This window comes from Fistularia commersonii, chromosome 3 (genome assembly GCF_037954325.1).
Source record: "Fistularia commersonii isolate RoL2024-O1a breed Wild chromosome 3, RoL_Fcom_v1.0, whole genome shotgun sequence".
In the NCBI taxonomy this organism is placed as follows: Eukaryota; Metazoa; Chordata; class Actinopteri; order Syngnathiformes; family Fistulariidae; genus Fistularia; species Fistularia commersonii.
The window spans coordinates 16,711,038-16,732,796 of NC_141286.1; the positions used below are offsets into that span (position 1 = coordinate 16,711,038).

Here is a 21,759-nt window from a genome sequence, read left to right on the forward strand (position 1 = left end):
AATACTCATGAGTATCAGAAAATGAAATTGAAAAATAATGAAATTCCTCAAATCGCTAAACTTTCCATTTAAAAGAAAGGGACTGCTTTGCTTCAGAGTGCAACATTCATCAATTCCTGCACCAGTGCCACTTGTTGCACAGTGTCTTAGTACAGGAACTGAAGATCTTGCCAGAGTAGCAATCCATTTTAATTAGTTTATAGAGTTGCAGAACACAGTGTTTTAATTAGAGCCACATTGCTTTTTTGCCACTGTCCCAGCTGTGTGTGTGTGTGTGTCTGACTTTACAAAAGTCCCTTGCTTACATCATCAGTTGCAAACACGGGGATAACAGTGAATGAGCAGCCTCTTGCACCTTCTGTTTTACGTCTCACTTCAAATGATGTCATGGTAACAGCCACTGGATAATGCAGTTCACAGAGCACTGGCAGCTTGTGCGAACAGTCACAGTGTACTTTTGTGTACTTCAGCACTTTGTGCTCTCCTTGTAAGTACACACACAGCAATTTGCTGTTTTAAACATATTGGCACAGTTTACTGTCAAACACTACCTATAGTGTTGTTTTTGGCTTAATGCTGGTTTATGGTTTTTCTTCTTTTTGCAGTGGCTGCGTTAATCAAAATATAAAGGGCCAAACTTATGTCTCCCATTAAACTAATTGGTAACAATAATGAATTGTACAAAAGGGGCAATGATTTAATAAAAACTTCAAATTCCCCTAATTTTATAGCCTTGTGTGCATAATGTAATGAGATATTACATTTTTGGCTGCTTGGTACACTGTTGACCGTGTAAAAATGATTAATAATAATGATTGAAGCAAATATTGCAATTTTAAACTTTTTTCCATTCCATTCCTTCCATACAAAGTGTCACCCCACTTTTCAAAGTGTATTCCCCAAAGACTTAGTAAAGACTTTGTAATACATCGTGAGCGCATGCACACTCATCAGTCAAGCATATGCACACTCAGCAGTCAATAACAACCTTACAAGCCATGTACAAACAATTATGATATGTTATTTTGTGTCTTCTTTTACTCTAATTACGTTAGTATTTCCTAACAGCAGTTACTGTTAGGTAAATTGCATTTATGGTCATTATTAAATTATGAATACGTATTCCTCTTTGCAGGTATTTCAACTGAATGATGTTTTCTACGGTCTCAAACGACTCGCTCATATTCGTAATGCTTTTTTATCTGCATCTTCCACAGGGTCCGGTCTGCGCCCAGCCATGCCAGTTCGGGTCATTCGGTATCAACTGCTCCGAGGAGTGCACATGTCGAAATGGAGGCCTGTGTGACCACATAAGTGGTCAGTGCCAGTGCACGGCTGGCTACATCGGAGAGAGGTAACGTATGAACACGGATGCAGTATGCAACATACCTGAGAGCACTATCCACCTGGAGCAGATTGGAAATAAATGATACGGTTAAAGTATAATATAGCTTCAAACACAGATCTATGACTGCTCAGCAAGGATTGCAAAAATTGTCCAGAATGCTTCTCCTGTTGCAGAAAATTGTGTGATCATAGCAAACAATCCAGTGCAGAATTTTCCAGTGAAAGCTTCTTGCATCCAGTCACAGAAAAGTCTTAAGTTAAAGTCGGTTTGGGTTATATTACTTGTGTAATGAACATGAACATGCAAACTTTCAGTGTGTATATTATTAATGTGCTGAGAATTTGTTTACAACTTTTTTAACATTTTTTGACTTTTTTTTTTTACATTAACCAGTTAAATATTCATCTGATGTTTTCTCTCACAAGTTCATCTTGTCACAAGTTTGTAAACTAGCTGATGAGAAGTGATCTCCATGTACATAAAGATGCAAAGTTTACACAAGACATGCCAAATGAAAAGGTTGCAAATTTAAAACTGCATGAAATTATTTTAAGGTACTTTTTACAATAGTAATAAATGGCGTTATGAAAATGTAATGACATGCCTGATTTAAAAAAGAGGCAACGCATCTTGACAATCAGGTCCCATAAAATTTTAAATTAAGTTTAAATAGAACACAATGAAATTCTGAACAAGTTAAAAACTTAAGCTGGCCGATGTGCTGTATAAAGAAAGATTTCAAAAAAGGTAAAAAGGTTAAATGAATGGCAATAATTTGCAGACTAAAACAGATGAATAAAAAAAAAAAAAAACTGAGACAACAGTCAATGGACAACAACAGTCCATAGTTGTGGGTACAAAAGCATCTAGTCTTCATGATCCTCTTCTCTCAAAATCTGCTCATCTTTGTTTTGATAATTTAGGCGTTATCATACCTTTGGCAAACTAACTAGACCTCGGTTGTAGATTGCTATTTCCAATTGATCATCACCCCCTGTCCCCCCCCCCCCCCCCCCCGACACACACACACACACACACACACACACACACACACACACAACACACTCACATACACACACTTTGTCAACTGCAGCCCCCACAGTGACCCCTTACATTTCTATGCATTTCTTAGCAGCTTGATAACTAATGCTCATTGGTCCAATCAACGCAATGTCACCATATGGAAGAGTCACTCATGAGATTTCACCTCCTATGAAACAACATCTGCTCTTGTGTGACTCATTCCTCAGTGTTAAATGTTAATAACTCCCACTTCCAGCTCTCCACCTCACTTGTTAATGCCCAGCAATTTGTTTTACTTCCTTTTCTCACTCCTTCTCCTCCCCATCACCAAAAGTGGGAGATTTATACCAAAAGCCATTTCGAATTGTTTTCTACCTTATTACCCCCGTCAACTGTGATAGTGTTGTTTAGCTGAAAAAGGCTATGCAACTCCCACATCTCCCCTGTCTCCCTCTCTTTTCCTGCCTCAATAATACCCTTCTTTCATTCACTCAATCTTTCTCCCCCCCCCATCGTTATTCTCAATTGGGCCAAATTACCTCCATTCATTTGGGCCCCAGACAGGTAAATTAACCTACATGGATTAATTCCTAGATCGAGTTCTCCTCCCCTTCCATGTTGTAATGGAATTAGCCAAGATAAGAGTGCAGAGGAAGTCGTCATGATTCAAACGTGACGCATAACAGAAGTCCTCACTGAGACAATTTAATTAAGTGATTTGTCTACTTCTTAATGGTTTCAAGATGCAGACGTGTTAAGGATACAGAGATGTAGGGCTAACTCAAACATTCGCCCAGCTTCCAGAATTTTCTATTCAGTCCAGTGTAATCTGCTCGGTCCTCATTATTATTATCCATATGGCTGCTTTGTAAGGTTTAACCTTCAGCACTATCGAAGGTGTCAGCATAATGTGTAGCCTCTTAACCCAAGAAGCGAGCCAGTTGACTTGATGGCAAGGCTCGTATTATCTGTGCGGATAATGGATGGCTGATCATGCTGATCATAATAATATTGTTCTGTATTTTGTTCACCTGTAGGAGAGGCAGGATTAATTCATCATCCTCTCATTCTGGATGTAAAACCACAGTTCAAATGATTATGAATAGATTGCGTATTTTGTACACTTCCATTCATCATTATGTTGACCTTTGACAGCAGGCTATCTTATTATTGATAGACAGTTAATAGGATGTGATGTTTATATTGCACACATAAAAAGCATTTCTTCCACCCGCTTGTTTTCAAATATCGTTGGTTGTTGCCTGAAATGTGTTTATGGTTTCTTAAGATATGATCATCAGACATTGAAAAGTAGGGCAACCAGTAAATAGTATCTTTGCACAAAAACCCATGCTTCCGGGAACTATTTAGGTAGAAGACGCAACACATCCAGTTCTAAGGCTATCCGTACAGTCAAAATTACAGCTGCTGTTAAATGACAATTAAATAATGAGGAATGAAAAAATATTTTTCATCGGAAAATAGGTCTGGAAATTCCAAAGATTCACAGACCTCAGCAAACGATCTAATGCATATAATATTCTTTATTTATGCTGTCAAGTATATTGACAGTAAACAAAACTGTACATTAAGGATCATAATGCTGCAGGAATCAGAAGAGGAATGGTAAGTGATTTGGAGAAAAAAACAGAGGAAAAAGTAGATAAAAAGCTAGGAAATATGTCTGTATGTGACCTTCATGAGGACACATACTGTATATGTATATGTTAAACACAAACAAAATAAAAAGACATCCATCGCTCCATCCATCCATCTTCTACGTTTTATTCAGGGTTGGGTCGCAGGGGCAGTAGCTGAAGCAGCATGACTTCCCTCTCCCCCAATGCTTGGTCTCGCTCTTCCTGGGGGATCCCAAGACATTCCCAGGCCAGTCAAGACACATAGTTTCTCCAGTGTGTCCTAGGTCTTCCTTGGGGCCTCTTCCCCGTTGGACATGCATGGAACACCTCACCAGGGAGGCGTCCAGGAGGCATCCCTCCTGGATGGACGAACTCCTCACCCTGTCTCTAACAGAGTCCGGACACCCTGTGAAGAAAACTCATTGTGGGCACTTCGATCTGTGACCTTGCTCCTTCAGTCACTACCCACAGCTCCTGACCATAGATAGGGGTGGGAACGCAGATCAACCGGTGAATTGAGAGCTTCACCTTTGGCTCGGTTCCTTCTTCACCACAACAGACTAATGCAGACACTTGAACTCCTCATCCACTAAGGGCAGGACCTCTTCCTTGACCCGGAGGGAGCACCCCACCTGGCTGAGAACTAAGCTCTCAGGTTGTCGCTGCCCACATATGTGTTGAATTCTCCCAGTGGATTGAGGGAGTCCCTGGTAGGAGCACTCTCTAGAAGTCTCTCTAAGGATCCTGAAAAGGGTGGCAAGGCTGAACTGCTGTTTGGCTTATAGCCACAAACAAGTTCCAAGAGTCAGCTTCTGCACCCCACGTCCCCCACTTTGCTCACAACCCAGTTATCAATGCACCTGATGCCCTTGGGCTCACCAGCAATGGGAGTGGGCTGAGGGCGTCGGGGTACCCAAGTAGTACTTTCAGGCTGTGCCCGGACGAGTCCCATGGGTGCAGGCCCAGCAGCCAGGCTCTTGCCATCGAACCCTGTCCAATGGCCTGACTCCAGAGGGGCCCAGAGTAACGTGCATCCCAGCAGAGGAAACTGGGTTAACTTTTTTTTGTTGATCAATTGGGGGTCTTCTGAGCCACGCTTTGTCAGGTCCCTCGCCTCGGACCTATTTTGGGTGACTCCTCCGGGACTTACAGCAACTTAGCTTAAAAGATTACTGGGTACGTGTAAACTCCTCCACCATGACAAGGTGGCAGCTCGAGGAGCAAAAACATAAAGACATGGTTCCTGAAAACAAACCTCAAAATCAGTACAACATTAGCATACAATTATACGAGATACAAATGTTTTCTGCTCTACTCAGACTAGATTCACTCCAAAATATTTGTAATTTTATAAATCAGTCCAAAGGTGTGACTCTTAAAATGGAAATGAAAAAATGTTAGTCTTTGACCTATGTGTGGAAAACACATTTGACATCATTCTCTACAGTGTAGTTCAAAGAGCAAGGTTCAAAATACAATGTTTATTTCAATGTGTGGTTTTCAGCATGACAAATATGTGAGAGAATTAGGCAGGGGTAAGTTGTTAAACCGCCTGTTCCAAAGAAAAAGTGATATGTGATGTGCCGTTGAATGTTGAAAATGTGTTTTGATGATTGTATTTACTTCTCAGTTTTTGTAGCTAATGGGTGGGGTGCTCCTCTGCATAGAATATGAAATATTTGCATTGAAATTCAAATTTCCATCTCAAATGTGTCTTTTACCAGATGCCAAGATGAATGTCCAGTCGGTACCTATGGACCACAGTGCGCCCACAAATGCGACTGCCAGAACGGGGCGAAGTGCTACCACATAAATGGAGCCTGCCTCTGCAATGATGGCTTCAAGGGTCCGAGCTGCCAGGACCGGTTCTGTCCCGCTGGCCTCTACGGACTCATCTGCGACAAATTCTGTCCCTGCAAAGCTGAAAACACCCTCAGGTGCTTAATTATTTGTCAAAGAGGACCAAAAAAATTAGGAATTAGCTTAATCTTTTTATGAAACAGTGTGAATGGAAGTATTTGAATAACGAGTATTAGGGAAAAAATAATTCATTTCATTGTTCTTGAGTGTCAAGATATTTTTTTTGGACCACCTGACAAGACATCATGAAAGCATCTTTTAAAATCTTTGTGTTTTTACAGTGGGTACCAGACATGAAGATTAACTTTTGGAGTTGCTTTGAAAAGATTGAAGAAAGCATTTTTGAATGTGCAAAACCCTATGTATGAACAAGAGTTGTTGTATGTCAGCTCAAGGTACTAATATACCAAAAACCTTGATCAGGACAAAAAACTTTTCAGCCAATTTCATTCTCTTTTAAGTACAAAACATTTTAATTTCATTAATCAACCTTTTTTTCTAATCCAGTGATATCTGTGCAGATGACTCTGAATAGAACTTTTTCTTGGTTATTTCATGTTTTAGTAGATATAACAATATCTATATTTCTGCCTCCGTCTAAGACAATTGTATTTAATTGATCAGCTTTTATTACTTACAAAGAAAAGATGCAATCTTGCAGGGAGCCTGAATTATTTTCTTCTAATGTCCTTGCTCTCAGCTGTCACCCTTTATCGGGAGAGTGCACCTGTGCAGCAGGGTGGACAGGGCTTTACTGCAATGAGACCTGTCCTGCAGGTTACTATGGTGAGGGCTGCAGAGACCTGTGCACCTGCACCAATGGAGCTGACTGTGATGGCATTACCGGCGCTTGCATCTGTGCACCAGGATATATAGTAAGTTACATTACATGAGATTGCTATTGAAAAGTTAACCTGCTTTTCCAATGCACGTAATTGAACTACACTAGCTAAAAGTGAACAATCCCATTTTATGGGGTTTATTTAAGGTTTGTAACAGCCTATTAGAGTCTGTTCCTTATAAAGACTGAACAACATCACTGAAGAGCATCCAATAGTAAGTGTAATATGGGACGGCAGCTGTGATATAAGATGAAGAGAAGAAACTACTACTATTTTTGTGACATTTTTATACTTACCTTTCTTATCTATCTATCTATCTATCTATCTATCTATCTATCTATCTATCTATCTATCTATCTATCTATCTATCTATCTATCTATCTATCTATCTATCTATCTATCTATCTATCTATCTATCTATCTATCTATCTATCTATCTATCTATCTATCTATCTATCTATCTATCTATCTATCTATCTATCTATTATATTTTTAGTTCCTACAAAAACTAAAACAAACACAAAAAATGCTTTGGCAAAAAAAAAAATCTACCTAAAATACTATTACATTTATTAAAAACCCCTTTGGCAGAAAACAATAAAGTAATATGTCTTCACCCTATCAGTGTTTCCACAAGTAGGAGAGTGTTGATCCAAGGATTTTCATCTTTGTTGTCAATATAAAGGAACCAGCCTCTCATAAGTACAGCTGGTTCCCAGCCAGTAAACTGTAAGCAGAAAGGACGACCTCTGAAACTGTGTGATAAAGCATGTTGCCAGAGCGGAGAGTCAAGAAATTATCTATCATTGTATCCTGATTTGAGGGCTACTTGAGAATGATAACCTAGCTAAGTTTACAGATTACTTTCTCATTTGCTGAGGTACTGTACATGCTGTTTTTTTCACAAACTTTTTTTGTTCCCCCCCCCCCGCTTAGTCCTGCAGGGAAAAAAATGGGAAACCAGTTGTCGTGTTCTCTTCTCAATGAACACATCCCCATTTCATTACTAAACAGTGATAACACTCAGCCTCACCTTTTCTCAAATTCACATTTTTGCATGTTGACAGATATGAGCAAGAGAATATTCTACCATTCAATTGGTCATCATCTGGGAATACATTAGAGTGTGAAACTTGGCAGGAAAATACGGTCTATAATCCTGTATTTGTGTCAACTTGCTGCCTATCTTTGTTAAAGTGATAATGGATGTTCACTGCCCCAGATACTGACATTTGGGTGTGATAGTAACACTATTAAAGATCTTATTGAGTTACATTTACCAAGAACCATGTTATATTTTCTTTCACACACTCAGGTTCATTAATAATCAAGTTACAGAATGCACATTGAGTCCAGAGTTATATGGCTTTCAATAAACAACAGCTGCTGCAGAAGCACAGCACTCGCATTTGTGTGTGTGTGTGCGTGCATGCGTGTGTGTTTTGTGTGTGATGAGCTGTAATTGCGAACCAAACTCTTTAGTCCAGGCATGCTAAAACAAATTGATGTAATGTATGAAACCGGATGAATCATCAATCAATGAACCATGTAGCTCAAACTAGGGTGATTCTGTCAATTATAAGAAGTAAAATGTGACACAGCATTTTCTTGTATAGAACAGGATGATTTATTTTTCTCTGGTATTTCAGCTTGAAGGAATGCTGTAGGTGAAATATCATTCGGTATTTTCATGCAACTGGATTTTTCCATAAACCAGCTCACTCACCTCTAAAGCTCAAGTTAAATGAATCATCTTTTCTTTGATGTTTCTTACAAGTGGGATCTTTTAGTCCTTTTTCAAAATCTGTATGGTCGCCCTTCTGCTATGACCATTTATACATGTTCAATCCAACTACTATGCAATTTGCCCATGTATCAAAGATTTAGCCAGATGCACTTTAAGAAACTGCAAAACAATTGAAAATTTCATTGATTTCAGACATGTAAAAGTTATTGTTGAATATATTGATTGTGTGTGTGTGTTTTTGTCTGTACTGGTCTGTGTAAAAATTACAAAAACCATTAATGTCATACATTCTGGATTTATTGCAAATCAACTGAAATATTACAAGCCTTTTGTTATTTTAATATTGCTGATGATGGCATACATCATAAGAAAACTATCTCAAAATATTAGAATATCATGAAAAAGTAATTTTTGTTTTTTAATTGCATTGCAGAAGATAAAGAACTTTATCAATTTATTCTAATTTTCTGAGACAGTCCTGTATTTATATATACATATATATATGGAAATATATGCTGCTTTGGTAACTCATAGTTTGGTGCTTTGTGCTTTGACTAATATCCCTAAACATTTGCAATTTTGAAATCTATAGAAACTCTGATCTGACACTGACAAACCGTAAAGAATTAGGGTCTGGTGTCAGTGAAAAGGGAACATTGCGTAAAGTCTTAGTCGTCTTCTTCTTCTTCTCCTTTCGGCTTTTCCCTTTAGGGGTCGCCACAGCGAATCAACTTTCTTCATCGAACCCGATTCTCTGTATCCTCTCTCACTACAACTACCTTTATATTTTCTCTCACTACATCCATAAATCTTCTCTTCTCTCCAATTCCAGCATCCGTCTTCCAATATATTCACTATCCTGCCTCTGTACATGACCGAACCATCTCGGTCTGGCTTCTCTGACCTTCTCTCCAAAAAATTCTAACATGTGCTGTTCCTCTGATAGACTCATTCCTGATCCTATCCATCCTGGTCAGTCCCAAAGAGAACCCCAGCATCTTCATCTCTGCGACCTCTTGCTCTGCCCCCCTGTCTTTTGGTCTTGCAGTCTAAACCACAAAAATTTCCCCCCACAATACTGATCACATATCTTTCAGTCTACTGGCACATAGTTCAGACGACTTGGGATGTTAAAGTTGCATGCAAATTAGTAAATGCATTAACTATTTAGCATTTCATTCAGCTATCATTCAGTTACTATACATTTAAGTAACTTAATAAATATGCAATCGCTTTGGCAATTTCCCTCCCTGGACAAACGACCAGATAGGTGCATGAACGCGAACACAAATGACTTACTTAATAAACAATAGCCTGTCACGATTTGAGACAAAACAGAGGACAGGATCAATCTCAGCAAACAACAGCTCAGATCTAGATACTGAAAATACATGGGGCATGATAACAAAATAAATTACACCCATAACCCTGAAAAAAGAAAACAAAGAATCTAAAAAAAATGAGGTAACTTAGAGCATGCAAGAAAATTGAGGAATGAACTAATGAAAAACAATTTAGAGTAAAATAAGATTTAAGTTAAGGAACAATTCTAACATGACTAGATGCTTTGAGCAAAAGTCAGCCTTCAGACCAGCAGTAGGTTATGTAGGGCCTTCTCCCCCTTTGCCTTGCATGCTGGGTCTGCTCTAAATTGAACAGCATAGGTGTGAACTCTGGAAATCTCCAAGCGCACCAAGGGCACATTATCAAGCCTGTTAATAAATAATTACAATTTAAATTGCTCTATTAAAACCTGTGCAGACAGAGTCCCTTTTTTCATTTTACGCTATTTAAACAAACACTACAAGATGCAAAACCTTGTGCTTTATAAAAGAAATGACTTCGGTTTGCAGGAGGTTTGCTACTTCTCAAACTCATAATCTTTCCAAAAAATAGTCAGAAAGTGGATCAGGGGCCTGAAAAGTGGTAAATGTCAAGGCTATGGCTACATGGCTTTGCTGATTCATTTCAACAGGAAGGACATTTCTGGAGAAAAATGAAAGAATACGTCCATCTGAAACAATGTGAGCAGCTTGGAAGCTGCATCACTGCTGTCAGTAGGTGGATATAATTCTATAATGTGAAACGCAAACGACTCTTGGTTTCTGACATTCTCTGGCAAAAGTCACGTCTTGATATGTGTCAAGCACTTGGATTATAGCATATTCTCGCAGATCTGCTGTTGAATTGTTCTCTTTTGTCTCTTAGAGACAAAGGTTTTCACATCTTTCTTCCACAGCCTTTATATCAAGTGGAGTGGAAATGAACCTTCCATATGTATTTGATTCAGTGGCAGTTCAGTAATTTGTGAATATAACAGACTCGGTAGTTGTCTTTTTTTATATAGGTAATGTCAATAACATAGTCATTTTTGAAGGGTCACAAGAAAAGGTTAGATTCAACAAAGCAAGGAAAGCAGAAGTGGGAGTCATCATTTAATTCCAGTCATGTCCCTTTTAAAAGACTTTCATAACCTTTATAAATAATATGTCGCTATAAAACTGTTACTGCATTTTTACACAATATACTATACACTGCCCTGGTAAGACCTTTTTCCATGAGCTACCTGGACAGGACTTTTAAATGGGGATCATATTCTAACAACTGCCTAACACTTTAATGTATGTTTGCGATTCATATAATTTATTCAAGGGGATCAACCATGTAGACCATGGCCATGTAGAGTAAATAGTGAGTATATGCTTTATATAACAAGCACATCACAAAAGGTATACTCACACAAGTTCAAATAAATTCCTATAAGCTTATATTAGCTGATATGAGTAAGTTGATATACCCAGATATCTGTGATGATATCAATAAAAATAGTTTAAGGAAACAAAAGAGGAGAAAACTAAAACTGCACTACTGAGTAACTATATGACTGAAGGTCTGTTTGTACTCTGCAAGAAGCAAGGACAAAATGGCATTATTTTGTTTCCGTAGCCCTGGTTTGGAGTTCTTGCAGGTTGTTCTCAACACATCATCTGGGCAGAACTATTATCTTGTGTTGTGTCCAAGAAATATTGTGTTGTTGATCAGAAATCTTAGGTGGACTTGGCAAGTGCTGAAAAGCAGAGGTGTTGTCATTCTCTCTTTTGCATTGAAGGTTGCACAGTGATGGATGGATGGCTTTTGAGGATGAAAGTATGGAAGGATGAAAATTCATGACGCATCTTATAAGGCATACAAACAGACACGAATGGCAAATAATTCTTGGATAGAGGTATTTGGAACTTTAAGCACAGAGCAGAGCTTTCTGTGACAAATGATTGCAATATAATTGTGACAAATTTGCAAAGGCCAAACACTGTAAAGTTAGAGAGGTGACCTCAGCGGAGGATACAATCCTAGCTCTGTAAACCCCATCGCGGCGGCATGACATACACGTCAAACACCGTGAAACAACCACCAACACGATTGTTTCATTCTCTGTCATTGTCACTGTGCTTTCACTACACTGTTATTGTTTCTCAGTGCGATTGTCTCTGGAATTCTCCTCTTGACTTTTTCAGTAAATATATGTGTCATGGCCAGAGTAAGCTTTATTCTTGTTCTTGACACATTGAGAAAGAAAAAAAATGTCCTTTCTTGTAGATTATGTATCATCTTTTATCTGAAAGTGCTTATACAGTTCTCCATAGTATAATATGTTTGTGGACTTGGCCCTCATGTTTGGAGGTTTGCTGACTGTGATATGTGTTACCTGGAATTTATGTGTTTCTGGTGCGTTTCCTCCTCTGTAGAATAGTATTTGGTTTGAAGAACAGCTAATTACTGTAAGAATAACCTAAGGGATAAATGATGCGTTTTACTTAATTTTATTCAAACAACTTTATAATACATTAAATCAGCATTGTAGCTTTTTGGGGATACTTGAAGTAGTAGTATTTTAGACTTAAGCTTGTAATTGTGTTCTACTCTTAAGTAGCTAAACAGTTTCACCTTAATATCAGATGAGTGACTATTTACTGTAGATTGGCTCTTTGGTAGCATGCTTTGCTACTTAGTCGCACTCTTGCTCTTTTGAAGACTTACCGGTACACTAAACATAAAAAGATGTCTTTTGATGTCGTTGTTGTCCATTCTAACCAAATTTGTGAATTAAGTTTTTTGTTTTTTTCATAAAAAAATATTTTTCCTAAAGTTAGCCATGCAAACTTCATAAAATACTCAATTTGACAGGGCATTTGTATTTGATTAATGTCATTCTGCAAGGCAAGTGATTTGCAATAAGGGTGACTTTAACCAACAATTAAATGTCATCTTCTATCAGTTGATGTAAGATATATTGTATCAGGGTTGGATTGTATCCAGTTTGAAAAAATGAGTATTCAGTGGCTGATCAGGGATTTTACACTACCAAAATGAAAATAATAGCTTTATAAGACTGCCACTTTGAGTTCAGTGTTGCATGAAATATTAGGATGCATTGATCCTACATGTTTATTATTCCCGAGGTCACTTGTAAGAACTTGATATCCCCCAGGGAAATTCTGATGACTTTCTCTATTGGGATCCTACATGTTATTTATTAACAAAGTTTTTTAAAAAGTACTTAATTCACCAACTTTTTAATAAGGCTTCTCTCTTCTCCTGTCTTTGCACATTTGGCTTGCTTTGTGAATATTAGATTAATAGCAATTTATAGGCAGCAGGTTGGGCGCAGGCGGCTTTAATTAGCACAGTTTATATGTTGAAGGTCCTGATCAATGCATCGGTATGCTTGATGTTCAGATGTTGTAAGAGGTTTGCATTCTTCGCATGCTAACTGCTCCAGAATAAGGTTTGACATCTTGCTAATGCCAAACTGTCCATCTACCATATCTGCCAGTGTTCACTATTGATTGGATGGATCAGACTCTGTGTTTCACTGCAGGGGTGCCAGCAGTGATCATCCCCACTCTCCTACATAACATTTATGCATGCTTGCTGCATTGCTGCCATAAAATTCTGTGTAGACACGGGTTCAATTCATTTCTTTAAAGTATTTATTTCTTTTAAGTTAAAGATAAATCACCCAGCACTGTGTGGTAGACCAGGGGATGTTGGTGGAAATGCATTGACACTGTAAGATTCCTCTGCCTGTTAAACAGTCATGGTTGATCTTGTAGCAGTGATGCTTCTCATGAGGAATATACAGGACTGTCTCAGAAAATTAGAATATTGTGATAAAGTTCTTTATCTTCTGTAATGCAATTACAAAAAAACAAATGTCATACATTCTGGATTCATTACAAATCAACTGAAATATTGCAAGCCTTTTATTATTTTAATATTGCTGATAATGGCTTACATCTTAAGAAAACTCAAAAATCCTATCTTAAAATATTAGAATATCATGAAAATGTAATTTTTGTTTTTTTAATTGCAATACAGAAGATAAAGAACTTTATCACAATATGCTAATTTTCTGAGACAGTCCTGTAAGTGCAGGCCTCCTTAAAGCCCACATTGGTGAGAAGTGGCATTTCAGAAAGCCAGCCCCGGACCACTCCCCCCTGCTCTCACTGCAACCATCCCCTCCCTCCTGCTCCTGCTTTAAGCTTCACCCTGCTTCTGCCAGCTTATCTGAGCTTTGGCCAGCCTCTCCTACTTGCTGCTCTTGACTGCTGCCACTTTTATTCATCTACTGCTCCACTCCACTGCTCCCACCTGTTCCTCCACTGGTCCCTCTTGCTTCTTTCTCCTCCCACCTGTCTACCACTGCTGGACGTCAGATGTTTCCAACAGTCACATCACTTCTGTTATCAGAGCTGAAGAAGCCTCTCAGATGAGGGTTAAAATGTCTTCAAGTAAAGAATTTCAAGTCCAGTTGCCAAGACAAGAAGATTTCAACAAGAAATCTCCTCTGTTAGGCTGCTATATCTCTTAAAAAGTACACTTGCCCAATTGTATTGTATTTATATGACTCAGTTCATCCCCTTTTTAACTCAATTCCAGTAATTAAAAATTAATAGCTATAAGTAATTATTTTCCAATAGTAACTCTCAAAATTGCCGGAGCCTGAATCTTAAACAGTTAGGTGAACTTACTGATCACCATCCTTTGTAAACATGTTAATGGCATAACCAACCAAAAGAATTAAGCTGGATTTGGAGTACCTTCTGTTATTGTCTTAGAAATGCACACTTTTATATATAAAGGCATAAAAAAATTGGCCGATGTGACACCAATAGATGAGAAAATAAAATAGTAAAACAGATGAATGCAATCAAAGAACGCCTTTGGGCTATTGGAGTAACAATGGAACAAGAGCAATGAGTGTCTGGAAATAGACAAGGCTGAAGAAAAGAACTTTGCACAAAATGAATACAGTACACTTTATTTATCATATAAATGTTCCACTTGGCCAGAAGTCAATCCTGTGCCTGCCTCACAGCAACCAGGGTGACAGCTAATATTAATTTGTGTCATGTTTCCCACAAATGAAATTTAGCAGAATGTGCCGATTTATTGAGGAATAAAAACCCTTTTAGGCAGCAACGTAACTATTTCTGACAATTTTCCCAAGGGTTTGCTTTTTAAATCTGCAACTGCATGAAATGGATGGGTTTCCTTCAAAAAAGTAAATCTGTCTGAATGATGGGCAGGTTCTTTTTTCCTGTCCAGAAACTCCAGAACAGCTACAAATGTTAAACTTATGAATTCAAGAGTGTTTTATCTGGATGTCTTTGCAAATATATACCTCGTAAGTCAAGATGAGCAGAGGTGAATCAACAGGGTCTCTGCACTCCTCAAAATTGGCTTAATTTGTTTCTTGTTTTTTTCCAAGAATGTTGGACCTTTTTATCCTTGATTTTATCCTCATACATCTATAAACACTTCATTGCTTTTTAAGGAAAGAAGGTCGTAGGCTGAGAAAGCCATCAATAATATAGTGTGTGCCAGTGCAACAAGGACAGACTGAACAACTACACAATGGTACATAATTATAAAAAAAGAGAGTTTTTTTGCAGAGAAGTCACGGGATGTATATTTATATAAATGTATAGTGCCGTTCCTATTTCCTGTTTACTCTCCACCATGTTCTGTGGAAGCTGGCCTTGTAGTTGCGGCTGTCTCATGACTTAAACTCACTTGGAAAAATGTGTTTGGGAAAAATGTATAAGTTACATTGTGATAGGAAGTATTTATATACACATATGTATGACAGTTACATTTTATCACTTTTAAGAGTTTAAGCTTCATAAAATATTTTACTTTACAATCTGAAACCAATGCAAATGTGTCAACAGATAATGATTTATAAACAATACTGAACACAAGTGGGTTTATGCACAGATCATGGCATGTACAGAGACATACAGGGAAGTGTTTTCAGGGGTGGGATACTGATGTTTATTATTAAAATTGAGTAAACTTGAAAAGAGTTAACAGTATCCAAAATGTAACAAACACATTTTTCCAAGTGAGTTTAAGTCATGAGACTTAAAGTTTCAAGTTTACTCAATTTTAATAATAAACATCAGTGTCCCACCGCTGAAAACACTTCCCTGTATGTCTCTGTACATTCCATGATCTGTGCATAAACCCACTTGTGTTCAGTATTGTTTATAAATCATTATCTGTTGACACATTTGCATTGGTTTCAGATTGTAAAGTAAAATATTTTATGAAGCTTAAACTCTTAAAAGTGATAAAATGTAACTGTCATACATATGTGTATATAAATACTTCCTATCACAATGTAACTTATACATTTTTCCCAAAGTACAAAAAACTTCTTTGAGTAAAATAGTATCTAATAGTTCATAAAATGATTAATATGATGAGTAAAAGATGTATCCTTAACATCTGGGGTTACCCGGTACAAATGAACGATACTGCACGGAGTGGGTTAATACACTGATTTTTCCATCACAGTGATTAGGCTATTAGCTTCAATCAAAGATAGCAGATCTAAAGCCCCGGACCCACTTAGTAACAGATGTGGTTATTTCTCCAAATTAAACTCTGTAGTTGATAGGCCTAGAGAATTGAGAGTAAGAAACGTCAGAAGACCAGAAAAAAATAACAATGACAATATCAGTTTAATGGCAGTTGAATAATTTCTACTCACGAGCCGGCGTCTTGCTGAGCCAGCCTCAGGGGGGCATTGGTCAGTGTCTCTCAGAACCGGTCCCAAGTCTGGATAAATATAGAGGGTTACGTCAGGAAGGGCATCCGGCATAAAACTTGTGCCAAACCAAACTTGCGAATCAAACCTGAGAATTGAAGCCTGGGTTAACAATGACCGCCACTTGTGCTGATAACCTACAGGATACCAGTGGAAAATGGGCTGCTGTGGGTTGAGGAGAGGAGGAAGGCATGTTCAGAAGCAGAGAGAGAAGAGGAAAGGCAAGAGTCTGGGACTGAGAGTACATTCATGGACAAAGTTTTGAGAATGACACTTTCACAAAGTCTGTTCCTTCAGGGTTTTTAGGGGTTTGCCAGATGTTTCTATGGTTGTGTCATTCTCAAAACTTTTGGCCATGACTGAAGGGACTTTGAATATTGGAATGATGACAGGAAAAGGTAGAGTTGGTTGACATGATGCAGAATAGGAAGGTGGATATACTGTGTGTCTAGGTGGAAAGGTAGTAAGGCTAGAGGCATAGGAGCAGGCTTTAAGTTGTACATAAACATTGGGTGGGATGTGAGTTTGAAGAGAAGGAGAAGTTCTGGAATGAGTTAGATGAAGTGATGCAGAATAGCCCCAGAGATGAGAGAGTGGTAATTGGTGCAGACTTCAATGGACATGTTGGTGAAGGCAATAGAGGGGATGAAGAAGTGATGGGCAGATTTGGTATCCAGGATAGGAACACAGAGGGACAGATGGTGGTACACTTTGCAAAGGATGGAAATGGCTGTAGTGAATACTTTTTTCCAGAAAAGATAGGAATATAGAGCAACCTATGAGAGTGGAATTAAAGGCATGCAGTCAGACTATGAGGTAACTTGAAAGAGATCAGTAACTGCAAAGTAGTTGCAGGTGAGAGTGTAGCCAGACAGCATAGGATGGTGGTTTGTAGGATGACTCTGATGACAAGGAAAATCAAGAGGACAAAGGCGGCGCAGAGAACAAAGTGGTGGAAGCTGAAAAGGGAGGAGTGTTGTATGGTTTTCAGGGAGGAGTTGAGAAAGACTCTGGGTGGTCAGGGAGAGCTCCCAGATTATTGGACAACTACAGCTAATGTGATCAGGGAGACAGGTAGGAAAGTATTGGTGTACCATCTGGAAGGAAAGAAGTCAGGGAGACTTGGTGGTGGAATGAGGACGTGCCGGAGTATATACAAAGAAAGCTATTAGCAAAGAGGAAGTGGGACGCTGAGGGGACTGAGTATAGGTCGAGAGGTAAAGAGAGAGGTAGCGAAGGCAAAACATAGGGCATACAAGACTTGTATGCTTGGTTTGCCAGTAAGGAGGAAGACAGATAAGGTTTGACAAGAATCTCCATGGACCATGATGTTTGCAGATGATATTGTGATCTGTAGCAAGAGCAGAGAACAGGTCGAGGAAAATCTAGGAAAGGAGAGGAATGAAGGTTATTCGCAGCAAGACAGAGTATATATGTGTGACTGAGAGGAACCCAGGTGGAAAGGTGAGGCTACAGGGAGAGGAGATCAAGAAGGTGGAGGATTTCAAGTGCTTGGGGTCAACTGTCCAGAGCAGCGGAGAGTGTGGAAAAGAGGGGAAGAGACAGGTTCAAGCAGGTTGGAATGGGTGGAGAAAAGTGTCAGCGGTACCATATAATAGAAGACTATCAGCCAGAATGAAAGGAAATGTGATCCCATGTGTTAAGAGAATATTGAATAAAGGATGTTGGAACAGGTGGTGTACACTAATGTTCGGTAGTTTTTTGTCTACCTTTGACAGAAAAAATATAATTTTATGCAATGTTTTGTTTCCATGTACACATTTAAAACTGCATATACAGTTATAGGGAAATGAGCAGCAATGAGCCATAATATATTATAGTGCTGATTGTAAAGAGTAATCTGGGTGTTTGAGTGTCATTATTTGTAAAAAAAAAATACTTTGTGAGAAGAGCAAAAAAATTGAAGGACAAAGAGTTTGGTCAGTTCATTTTGAAATACCCCACTGATGTTTTTCGAAAAAACAATGAAATGAAATGCTCCAACATTATACTGGAGCCTGTGACGATGTCCATCTTCCTCTGTTTCCAGGGCGATGACTGCTCAATCAGCTGTCCTGCAGGTTTGTACGGCACCAACTGTTCCTCGCCGTGTTCCTGTCACAATGAGATCTCTTGCTGGCATGTGGACGGATCCTGCATCTGCAGAGAAGGTTCTGTGATCCTTTTTAAGAGATCATTGTCTCCTTTCTTCTTTATACTTATTAAGAAATCGGACTGTTGTGTTGTTCACACTCCCCAAACTTCACTTCTCAGTTTTATTGCTAATAGCAAAGTGTTTCTAACCTTAGCTCTTACACACTCCAGGAGTTCTACAAGTCTTTTCTCCAGACTACATTTTCTTATGAAAAGACTCTGACTAGAAGTATCCTCTTTGAGCATCATTACCATAGTGTGTCTTGACAGCACATAAATCAAACTTTTTTTTTATAAAATAGGGAACTGCTAAAACTTTCTCTCACCCTATGACTTCTGCTGTCATATTACTGCTTCAGCTGCTGCTCACAAAACCTCATATTCCTTATATTGAATAGTCAACAACGCGAGGTACTTTGTAGCTATGTATCTGATATGGTTCTGTGAGCCATTGCAAGGGTTTTGTTAATAATCAGAATCATGTTTTTGATCAAATCGACTACTTTTCATTATCTGTGGTGTGGTTATAATCACAATTACTGTATGAGGAAATAATAATGCTGTGAATTTTCAAGAAACTGTAATTTATAGGGAAACGATACAGCAGCCAGACAAATTAGCGTGCAGAGTTTGCTCCAAAACAATTTATCAGGTCAGGAGGGTTCTTAAGAGTGATTTGGAACAAAATAATGCTTTCTAACTATATCACACTGCTGATAATTAGAAAATATGAAGTCCTTCTTATCACATTTTAAAGATGATCAATGAAACACAAAGACATTTTAAAAGTAGATGTTTCCTGAAAAGCAGGCCAGCAGATTGGTGGTCAGTGGTGGCACTGGAAGCCTTTTTTGACATCCAATGACAAATTGTACATTTTCTCCTTCAACATCAGTCAAAGTGTTGTCTGATTACAATAATTTAGGAAATCACAAATGTGATGTGGAAACTCAAAGCCTTGCTCTTCCCAGACCCTTGGAATGGACTTCATATTGCTGAAGGGTAAATGTCCTATCAAACAATTCCACTTGTTAAATGAGTGAAAAAAAAAAAAAAAACTTGGTGAAGATTCCAAGAGGAATAGATGTGACTATTTCAGGAGGAGTCTTCACCAAGTTCTATTTCATCACTATCAGTTTTTTTGTGATATCATGCACTCACCATAACAGAAGACTGACGTAAATGCTATATTTTTTTCTGTCTTTGGCACCTGTAATGACGATCCTAACAGTGTGTTGTCAACGTAGTATCCAGGTGGCAGAGCTGTTATCTCTCAAAAATATTTCCTTTGCAGCAAACTCACATTCCCAAACAGCACATCAATTTCCTCAGTCTGTCTCGTTGCCTCTTTCTTCACTATGATAGGCTGTCAGTAATCCTGCCAAATGGCCATCAGCTACCCCAAAATTGGACGGATAAACATCGCACCCACATCCATATTTCAAATCTTATGTGTCATGTAGTAGATAGAACCTTTCTCTGCTCCGTCCATTGGGCTTGCACATTAAATACACTAAATATAGGTCAAAGGATCAACACATTGAACCAAGGACACTTAAGTGATGCATTTTGATCATAAAATGTAACTAAAGGAAGATTTAAAGTAGAGAGACATGAAGAAAAGAGGTTAAAATAATAATCTGTGAAACTCTTAACCTCCCAACATTTAAGAGAATCACTGTGTTTTTTATCAAATCTCATGATCTCTCAATTTCAGCATCTTTGACTGTTTATGGGGCACCGAAGTGATGGGGAATATGCGCAATTTAAGTGCAAAGACATCCCAAGCCGAGCACCAGCCCAGCAGCCTCAAGCCTCTGCTGAAATTAGTGGTTTTCTGAGTCATGCTTTGGATATTTTTTTATTTTAACTGACTGAAGAAAATTATGGAATACAAATTTCAGGCTGGGTTTTAAAAGGTGATCAACCTGTTGAGGTATAAATTTACATCACTGTTGAACTCATATTGAGCAGGCTCTGACACTAACATGTCCTGAGAGAGTAACAAAAAAATGTCTGGTTCCTTTTGTTCTTGGATTGTCATGCTGCCACAATGTCAGTGTCAGTCGAGTCACTTTTTAGGCCAAGCCAGTCAAATAAACACATTTTTAATAGAGTTGAACTTGGATAACAAAACACTATCAACAGGTTATCAATATACCAACATTTAGTTTTTCATGTTGTTGTTGTTTTTTGTTTTCTTTTGTTTGTTTGTTTTTTAAGTATCACAGGAGTTTAATGCTCCAGCCTCAGGGGGGCATGGGCCAGGGAGCCGTTCTGAAGCCTGCATAAATACAGTACAGAGGGTTATGTCAGGAAGGGCATCAGGCGTAAAACCTTTGCCAAAACCAAACACGTGAACAAAGCCTAATAATCTCATAATGAATCGGTCGAGGCTCAGGTTAACAACGGCTGTCGTTGGTACCGATGACCTACCGGGAACCAATGGAAACTGGGCTGCTGTAGGTCAAAGAAGGAGAGGAAGACTTTCTGACTAGATTATTCAACAGGATCTTTAAGAGTGAGAAGATGCCTGAGGACTTGAGACAATGAGTGATAAGAATAAGGGGGGGGTGCAGAATTGTGGTAACTATAAAGGGATAAAGGTGATAAGCCATGCAATTAAGTTATGGTAAAGAGTAGTGGAAACTAGACTGAGACCAGAAGTCAGCATTTGTGAGCAGCAGTATGGCTTCATGCCTAGAAAGAGTACTACAGATGCAGTATTTGCTTTTTGGGAGCTGCATTACACTGTTGTAGACCTAGAAAAAGCATACGACAGGGTGCCAAGAGATGAACTCTGGTATTGTATGAGGAAGGCTGGAGTGGCAAAGAAGTATGTTACACTGGTGCAGGACATGTATGTTGTGAGACAGTGTTGAAGTAAGCTGTAGGAGTAACAGTGAAGTTCAAAATGGGGGTGGGAGTTCATCAGGAATCAGCTCTGAGCCCCTTCTTGTTTGCACTGGTGATGGACAGGCTGACAGATGAGGTTAGACAGGAATATCCATGGACCATGATGTTTG

General features: G+C 38.6%; 1 protein-coding gene across 5 annotated transcripts in view; it reads left to right on the top strand.

The window, feature by feature from the left end:
- Positions 1 to 21,759, top strand: part of LOC147235684 (multiple epidermal growth factor-like domains protein 11) — a 158,432-nt gene that overhangs the window by 101,039 nt on the left and 35,634 nt on the right. For all 5 annotated transcript variants that reach the window (XR_015105925.1, XM_086143851.1, XM_086143852.1 and 2 more), the window contains 4 exons: positions 1,218 to 1,354; positions 5,736 to 5,948; positions 6,572 to 6,746; positions 18,630 to 18,750. Coding sequence is in view for 4 of the 5 variants with exons in the window: in XM_086143851.1 (XP_085999977.1) it covers positions 1,218 to 1,354; positions 5,736 to 5,948; positions 6,572 to 6,746; positions 18,630 to 18,750 (646 nt within the window). In the remaining variant the exon portion in view is untranslated. The remainder of the gene's footprint in view (positions 1 to 1,217; positions 1,355 to 5,735; positions 5,949 to 6,571; positions 6,747 to 18,629; positions 18,751 to 21,759) is intronic.